Source organism: Nicotiana attenuata, unplaced genomic scaffold (assembly GCF_001879085.1).
Source record: "Nicotiana attenuata strain UT unplaced genomic scaffold, NIATTr2, whole genome shotgun sequence".
Classification (NCBI taxonomy): domain Eukaryota; kingdom Viridiplantae; phylum Streptophyta; class Magnoliopsida; order Solanales; family Solanaceae; genus Nicotiana; species Nicotiana attenuata.
The window spans coordinates 299,444-308,942 of NW_017671085.1; the positions used below are offsets into that span (position 1 = coordinate 299,444).

At 34.3% G+C, this 9,499-nt stretch overlaps 1 protein-coding gene across 2 annotated transcripts; it reads right to left on the minus strand.

Moving 5' to 3' along the window:
- Positions 1–1,600: 1,600 nt before the first annotated feature.
- On the minus strand, positions 1,601–6,239 carry LOC109205826 (CDT1-like protein a, chloroplastic). Of its 2 annotated transcripts, none has more exons than XM_019368580.1 (7): positions 5,888–6,239; positions 4,558–4,677; positions 4,235–4,469; positions 2,847–3,509; positions 2,389–2,590; positions 2,210–2,300; positions 1,601–2,074 (listed from the first exon to the last, which is right to left on the minus strand). In XM_019368580.1, exons 1-7 carry the CDS (start codon positions 6,235–6,237, stop codon positions 2,017–2,019), a joined length of 1,719 nt encoding a protein of 572 aa, XP_019224125.1. In that variant the 5' UTR covers positions 6,238–6,239; the 3' UTR covers positions 1,601–2,016. The 2 variants fall into 2 exon arrangements, with proteins under 2 accessions (XP_019224125.1, XP_019224124.1); XM_019368579.1 differs by having other exon boundaries at positions 2,389–2,611.
- Positions 6,240–9,499: the final 3,260 nt, after the last annotated feature.

The following is a 9,499-nucleotide window of genomic DNA, read 5'->3' on the forward strand; positions in this document are numbered from 1 at the left end:
ACCACCCGATTCCATGATTTTCATATGCTATAGTCCATGCTATCTACATGAACTCAGGCGACCGATTCTGAATCACTTGCAGATCCAAGTATTGCTGATAGTGGTGGTTGCCAGTGAGTTGTATCTGGGTTTTCTTGGATATTTCGAGGTAGCACCGTTGTTTTGTTCGCTGGACTTGAAGTCCCCTCTTTTATCTTATGTTCTTACTATTCAGTCTTATAGACAATTTTGTATTTTGGTCAGACTTTGTATTTGGTGCTTTATAGAGCCCATGTATTCGGTGACACCAGATTTTGGGATAGTTGTCTGTTGTTTCACTATTTTGACTTCAGTTATTTATATTATTTTTCATTTGAGACTATTTAGTACTGTTATTAGATTTTATTTATGTATATTGGTTATTGCCTTGCATAGCAAGCAGTGTTAGGCGTCATCTCGGCTTTGGCGGGAGTCTGAGATATGACAAGTGCATTAGTACCTACTGATTTTATATATAAAAAATTGACGGACTCTGATTGGCCTGAAATTTCATAGGTTCATAGGAAACGGCTTAGGACCAATATTTATTGCTTCGGCATGACTTTCAAGTTTATTTTATGGTGTTTCGAGGCCATACAATACAAATTTATGATTATATTCACTTTTTCGTGTATACTAATACATGTTGATTTTATAAATAAAAAATTGAATGGCCTCTGATTGGCCTGAGTTTACACAGGCTAATCATGCTATACAAATTTATGACTATATTTATTTTTTCGTGTGTATTAGTACATGTTGATTTTATAAAATAAAAGAATTGACAGACTCTGATTAGCCTGGAATTTCGTAGGTACATAGGAAACGGCGTAGTGACCAATACTTATTGCTTTGCCAGTTTATTTTATGACGTTTCGAGGTCATGTAACACGAATTTATGATATTCACTTTTTTGTGTATATTAGTACATGCTAATTTTATAGAATCTTTTTTACGGATTCCGGTTGGTTTGAAATGTCTTAGGTCCATAGGAAACGACCTAGTGACCAATACTCATTATTTTGCCATGACTAACGTTGGTTTTTGGCATTTAGAGTTTATTTTTTGGTGTTTCGAGGTCATGCAATACGAATTTATAACTATATTCACTTTTTCGTCTGTATTAGTACATGTTGATTTTGTAAAAAAATTTATTTCAGTTGCTAACTAGCTCCTCCCCTCCTCATATATACCCCACCCCTTCTCTTATTATTATTGTTTTTCTTTTGTTTGAAAAAATGGGAAGTACTTTCTGCCATTATGTGGAAATGATCGAGTTGGCACAACAACCATCTTGGAATATGGGAATTTTGCGAGAGAAACATAAATTTGGTGATCAATTCGCATATTGCCTTCACAGCTCGAGACAATACAGTGAAAGAAGAGAAAAGAGGTTTTTTTTTGTAGTTTGGGATGTAAAATTTCTTTTCTAAAATATGTCATTTCTTTTTCATTTGAACTTTGAGAGTCTGTACCATCTATATTTTTCGATACTGGTGCATTGTGATATTATGCTTATTTTGTTTTAACAATTTTGAAGGAGAAGATCTGTAACTTCACAAAAATTGAAAATCTTAAGAAATAAACCATAAAAACAAAGAACTAAATAACTTAGAATGATCATAACTGTTGGTCTTACATCCTTAACCAAAGGTCTCGAATACCAGCCCTGGATATGGAGTCGCCTTTGTTAGGAGCATTTTACCCCCCAATGCGAGAGTTTCCGGCGCAAATCCGGATTTAGTCGGATCCCAATATGGGTACCGGACACCGGATGGAAAACAAAAAAAAAAAGAGTTGGTCTCATATAAAGTCGACTTGCGGAATTTATATGAGACAAAGTCAGAACTCCTCTATCCGTTGTGCTGCAGAAGTGGTACTGTAAATATATCTACCTAATTAAACAAAACACTACACTATAATTTACAAACTTTGACTAAATCGTCATTCCTTACTAAGTTGGTAAAATATCGTACCATCACTATTTTCTTGCTTCTCTTACTTGGCTTCAGCCAGTCTTGAACGAATTGTGGCAGGATTTGATATCTTGTTAACACTGCATAATAATAATAATAATAATAATAATAATAATAATAATAAAACTTCAAACATTTTTTTAAGATTTTGACTGCAAAAACATAACAAGCATCAAAAGTTGAGTGAAGGAAAATTATCAAGAATGGAAGCTTACCATAAGAGGAGAATTCCGCTAGATGTTGGTTTCTCATAAATCCATTCAGGAGCTAGTTTTTGCAGTAATATGAGTTGCTCTTCAATTTCTCCTGCATTAATGAAACATCTAGATTAAAAAGAAGCTTGCATAAATCTAAAAGGACTAAATGGTTATTATAAGTTATCAATTAGGCTTACTTTTATCAGCAAGCTCCGTCTGTCTGGAAATTAGTCTGTGCATGAGCTCTTCTTTCGTCATGACAGAACGTTTAATAGATTGAAATAGGAAATAAATCATGTCAAAGAGGCGAGGCAAACATGCAATCATCTGTTTGTGCCTTTTTGCCTGAGATATGGCTGGATCTTGCTCCTCTAGTTCCTTACTCTCTTTTTCTCCTATCTGTGGAGTGATACAAATCAACTTCACGTTGGGGGAATCAGAAGTTAGGAAAAATCCCCCAATAATCTCATGATTCATGAATGACAAACATAAAGCTATGGGATACGCTTATGCACATATAAAAGTCTAAAGACGCAGAGGGAAAAATTTTTGTAGCTCAACTACTTTGAGAGATGAGAATTTCAATGAATCACATGGAGCTAGTCTAAATAAATTCTATCAAGGAAGATTGGCATGCAAGTTCATCCTGTCTTACCGATTTCAGAAGATTCTCAGGAAGAATGTCAAAAATATCATCGGTTGGAAACTTTTCACTCTCACAGACTTGATCAGCAGCATTTACATTCTGCGCAGGAGTGTCGAAGAATAATGACCTTCTAGTCGATGAGTGCCTAGCTAGTTTCATAGGTGATTCAGCTGGATCATCGTCTGGACTCATGTAACATCTCTTAGGAGGTTCAAGCATAGGGGTAGCTGGAGCAGACATAGAACCATTTTCTCCCTTTTTGGCTTCAATCATTGGAGGTGCAGGTGGATGACATGGTGGTGAACTAGCCGAAACAATCCCTCCTGATGAGTATTTCATATTAGTTTGTTTTGAACATAACTTAGGAGCATCAGCACATGCTACTGGTTTCTTCTTAGTGGAACTTTCGACTTTGAGGGGTATTGAAGATGGAGAAACTGGCACAAGCCCAGCTCTATCTTGTTCGGCATTTCCTCCAGTAATAGATGCCTGTTTTGAAAAGCATCTTCTAAAAGAGCCAGACAGGTGTGATGCAGCTACCGACTGCAGCAAAAATGCACCATCAGGTGTCTCATTGGTTAAGGATGAGACAGAAGGTCTAGACGAGTTGGTCACTGCTTGCTTAGACTGTGACAATGGCCCAGGCAGCGTTTCCTCAGGAATGTCATCACCCTGAAAATGCAGAAATAGTAATTATTGCCAACAATGATAGACAAATTGCTGTCACGGAAATAACATCATCCATCTTATCATCTTCCTTTCACTTTTCTTTAGAGGGATACAGGGGGCAATATGATTCAGGTAAAACATGCAAATCTACTTTAACGAGATCTTAGCAGACAACATGGTGGTCATATATGTAAAAGTGTTTCTGCTGGTTATTTCAATGCTGAGATTAGTAAAATACAGGTCGCTGAGCAGTTGTGATCTAACATGATATGGTTTAAAGCACCTATAATGTTCCAGAGGCACTATACAATATGATTAAACTTGAGATCTTCTCCAAAATGTAAATGTTAGAAACATATGTATCATTTGTCAGAGAACGTGTCATACAGCAAAAGATCCATAACTCGAAATCTCGACTTCTCCATATGAAACTTCTGCTTCTGCTATACTGTTAACAGGTCTATATTTCTCTCAATAAGTCAAGACCAATTGCTTGCAAATGAAGCATCAGAGCAGAGGGAAAAGAGTTGGAGGGTGTCTTACAGAAAATGCACAGCTTCGCATAACAACAAAGATAAATATCAACTAAGAACTAAGTAGGACAGGCACACCTGAGACCGTGCTAGTCTTTCCAAGTAAATTTAACCAATAAAAATCAATAGTGCATCAAGTTATATTTGGGCAGAATCATTCTTTAAATAAATGAAAACGTTAGAAGAATTGCTTACCCCAGGGTGGGATTTGAAGAAATCCAAGAGCCGAGAGCGGAAAACTTTCCTCAACAGAACACTCCTAGTGTTAAATATCCACTTCTCACTACCATCAACTGCATTGGCATTTAAAGTTATATAAAGATCTGGCTTCATACAGCAGGTGCGCTCATCATGCTTGAGAATCTTCTGTATCTCAATTGCTTCTGGTAAAATAAACTTCAGCTGAGCTAAATGGCTGTAAGAAAACCTCCTAGAAGTCAAAAGATAAAGAATTAGTATTCCTTTCGATATAGAGAACACCGTGATTATTAATGATTGGATATTTGTGATCTTCATACTTATCAGTCAAATTCTCTACTTTGGCACTAATATTAGTGAAAGTTGTTGCAGAACCCTTCAAATTCAGCAGCCGAATTGAACTATCCATGCTGTTGAAGAATCTTTCCAACATTTCGTACCTACACTAACACAAACATATATGTTAAGAACCAGAGAAGAAAAGCCGACCAAGTGGCATACTTTTTACCACTACGAGCTAATAAATGATACTTGTTAGTGTCGTTATCAACACCTTCAATTTAACTCTTAACATTGAGAATTCCTTGTGCTCTGTTCAATCTGGATATTCATACATATGCCACACCATTCAACAGCCAAGATTGACGAGACCATAGTGGTCCAGAAGCACGGGTGTTTTTTCCATAAAAGTCCTAGCCGAATTTTTTAAATTTATTTTTTATGACGGTGGTATCCAGGCCCGTTACCACTAGGCCACACCCTTGGGTGCAAAAGTCATAGCCGACTTTTCTGTTTTCTTTCAGCTTATTTGTTCAAACTCTCAAGCTACATGCAACTTTCAGAAGCTAATGATTTTGAAGAAGGAAAAAAAGCTTTATTCAGAAGCTAATATATTGAAACAGCTATAGACAATGATCTTGAATTGGAGAAGCTAACTGTAGTACTCACTTTGTCCCCTAATTTTCTGTTACTTTTGGCTTTTCAAAAGCCATATGTTCTATAATTTGACCAAAATTTACTCATTTGTTAAAAAGTAGTGAAACTATTACCATTTGAAAAATCAAACAATCTAACTTTTACTAGTATATTTTCTCAAACATTTACAAAATTATGTTTAACTTTAAATTTCTACTAATTTATAGTGCTTATACATACTCCATCCGTTCACTTTTACTTGGCACATTTTTGACTTTTCACGACCCTTAACAAATAATAAATGAAGTGCATAACTTACCAGGTTACCCATATTAATTGATGCATACTTTATTGGATTTGAGAAAATAATTTGAAACGAGTAATAAATAATGTGGGTATAACACAAAAAAAATTGTCTCTATTTTTAGTATAGATGCCAAGTAAAAGTGAATGGAGGAAGTAAGTTTTAAATATACAATTTTTATTTCAAAATACATTATTAACTCCATATCTGAACACACACTGAAATTAGATGCGTTGATCACAACAAGTTTTCCAGATCGATGAAGTATAATTAATTTTGAGAGTAATAAAAATTATTCAAATCAATATCTTATTATTTCTTCAAATTATAGATTTATTCAAATTAAATTTTACTCTAAAAGTTAATCAAAATCAAGCGAAAATAACTTGTGACAAACACTATTGGAAACGAAGAATCCGAAAAGGACTCACTTTTCCGGCAGAATTACTGAATTTACACGCTTCTTTTGTTCAGCCACTGGCGATTCAGATACCGACGAACATTTCTTCTCATCGGAGCTTAATAATTGATCATAAAGCAGCTCGCGTCGGGTTGGGACAGGTTTTAGTAGCTTCTGAGCTGCTTCTCTGACGTCTTTCAACGAGACTAGGGAGCGGGCGCTGCGTTTTTGAACATTGAGAGGAGGATTTATCGGTTTCTCTGGTGTTTTGGTGCTCCATTGGTCCAGCACCGGAGCTAGTACACCGGCGGATTTTTGACCGGAAACAGAATTCGCCGGAAATGATTTGCGATCCGACGGTGAAGATTCCGTGAATTCCATTGCTGATGAGAGGCGGAAAGTGAAACAGAGAAGGATGAAAGAAATTTATAGGTAGATGATTTTGGCGGGAATGGTGAGGTGGATGATGACGTGTCTCGTATACCATGTCAGATTTCGCGCCAAGTTATTCTTGGGCTGGGCATAGCGCTAGTGCTAGCAGAAGGCCCATGGGTCAAGCTGGTATGTTTGGAATAGAAGAATTAAGTAAAAATAGCACGGGCTAGTCAGTTTCGAACTGATCATTCAAAAATAGCCAGTATTTGTATAGTCATTGAAAAATAGCCACTATTTTGCTGCAACACGGAAAGTTCCAGCATAATATACTGGAGATCGGTGCACCTGTGTATGAACTTCCAGCATATTATGCTGGAACTCTAACACGCGGAAAGTTCCAGCATAATATACTAGAGATTGGAGCACCTGTGTATGAACTTCCAGCATATTATGCTGGACGGGTATATTATACTGGAAGTTCAGTATATTATACTGGAGTATAATGGAACTCCAGTATAGTTCCAGTATATTATATTGGAATTTCAGTATATTATGCTGGAGTATTTTCCGAATTTTGAATAGTGTTTTTGTTCAGATTTATCATTACATGAAAAGTGGCTAAGTTTCGATTATTTTTGAAATTGTGGCTATTTTTGAATGACCACTTGTAAATCTGACTATTTTTTAATTTCTCCTAAGAATTAATCCAAGTAGCAGCCCATCGAACCACTTAAACCAAAAATAGCCGATGGAGGTATAATATATGCATAATTTATGTATTATAAGTATAATTATGTATAAATATTATATAATCTATGTATATGGCTAGAAAAAGTAAACAATAAATATGCCGGCTATATGTGTAAATATCCATTTGGAATAGAAGAATTAACCCAAGTAGCAACCATGCAACCACTTAAACTAAAAATAACCCGTAGAGGTATTATATATATGCATAATTTATGTATTGTACATGTATAATTAGCCGGCTATATGTGTAAAGATCCTTTGCAATATGAGGCCCAATAGTTACATGGACCATGAATAACTTAGAAATTGTCCCCCTAGTCACTTTTCGGCCAAAAATTGCAGAAATATGACACTTCTCGAGATGATCTTCAAATTTTGACCCCCACTTGATCCATAGGCAGAACTTCAAAGTCAAAAGTTAAAAGTATTATTTATGGAGCGAGCTAAAGACAACATTTTTTAAACTTAAAGTCTTACCCATGAGATAAGCGTGGACAAAATTTCAAGAACATCTATTAAGGGCTATTTGTGTACATCACCCGTTATCAACCAAAAAAAAAAATCTAAATAGCCAATGTTTTGGAGCTTCAACCTATAGCTTCACGATTATGACTCTAACTTTGAAGTCGTCCACTAACTAATACTTTCTTAAACTATTATTAAATAATTTAAATTATTAATTATGCTCATGACTATTTTTCATGTAATCATCAAATATATATTTCTTTTAAATTTTTTATGCCCGTATTTATCTCGAAACATGAACCTCACACAAAAATCGGGCAAGGAGTTTTTTTGGTAAAAGAAAAAATCTGCAACCGCTACAACTTCTGCTACAGTCTCTGTCTTTCGGATGAGCACGGAGCACTCTGTGATGAGCACTTTGTGCGCACATGCGACAGCCTCAACACAAAAGGCATTGAAAGAAGATTTGATCACAGGCTATCCATATGGATTACCACCCTCCAAAGCAATTGGGCAACCTCGAAGGGTATCGGACAAGGAATTGTTACGTATGATACTAAAATATTTGAAATATTTTTAAATTATCTATCTTAAGGAACTATTTTCAGCTCTTTATCTATATTTATATTTATATTATAAAAATGGGAACCCCAAAAGTTAAAAGTTAAATTACTAAAATATCCTTTTAAATAGCCTAAATTCCCTACCGATAAAATTATATATTACTTAATAATAGTATTTTAATTAAGAAGAATAAAAATAAGTGTCATTTCCAAAAGGTTGTGTCCGGGTAACAATCCAAAAGTGTCATTTTAATTAAGAAGTATTCCGCTTTTTGTTTTTTGCATTCCTCAAGTTACATTAATGTAAATAATATTATACATTTATATTTGATTTATTGTTGTTGTATATCTGGGTCATTTCAGAAAAGTAGAGGAACAAAGCAACATTAAAGTTCATCATTTTAATGAATGTATTAATTTCTTCTATGCTGTTTTTTAATCTAATTAAGTCTCATTTTTAATTTATTTTCACATCTTATAAGTATTTATTTGTTGAATTTTGTTTATATTATCTCTGTCCCATGTAGATAAATGGGGAGCGGAACGAGAGTTATTTGTCATGATAAGTTTAATGTGAAGAAAATATCATAATCATCCGAGGAACAAATCAAGCTCTTAGAATTTATTAAAATATAAAAAATAATTTTAGATAATACATGGGGTATATAGATCTTTTTCCTTAACTCTATCTATTTGATTATCTAATTTTCATGACCGGAGGAAAAAAAAAACTCATTATGCAATTTAATCTTTGTTTTTGTTATTATTATTGTTGTTATTGTTGTTGGATGCAATTCAGTCCTTTATATCTCCATAAGAGATTTGGACTCTAACACTTAGATGTGTAATTAAATATTACTTATAGGTATATATGATGAAGCTAAAAAATTTGTGCATGACATGTACATTAAAATAAAAGGCAAAACTTAAGTATTTCAGAAAATAATCAATCTTGAAAGACAATTGTGCCAAAGTGCAATTGAATTAAATGACACAGAGAAGATAAAGTAGATCAAAGAATACTATACTTCTGATATTTTCTACTGGAGCAATTAGATTTTAAAAGGGAGATACACCAAAATTTAATTGATAATGTGATGGCTAGAAAATAGAGTTAGAGTTGTCGAAGAGGATGCCTTTTGACTTATTATTAAAAGATCTAAGGTTACGCAAGAATGCTAGCTGGTCGTCTATTCAAATTGGTAGCATATAACTAAATCAATGTTTTTTTTTTAATATGCAGTTACAATTTTTAGTATTATATATTTTGTAAAAGAATGATTTAGATATACACCACGTAGGGAGAGACTAGTAGTATATAAATATAGTACAAGTTTCAGTTCTCGTAAACTGCCACATATATACAAATGGCGACCAAAAACAATAGACACCTAGCAATAATGGCCACGAGTTCCATTCATTTGCACCGCTTTCCAAACCCTATTGAAAATAATAATTATTTTCCTGTTTTTTCTCTATATATTTGACAA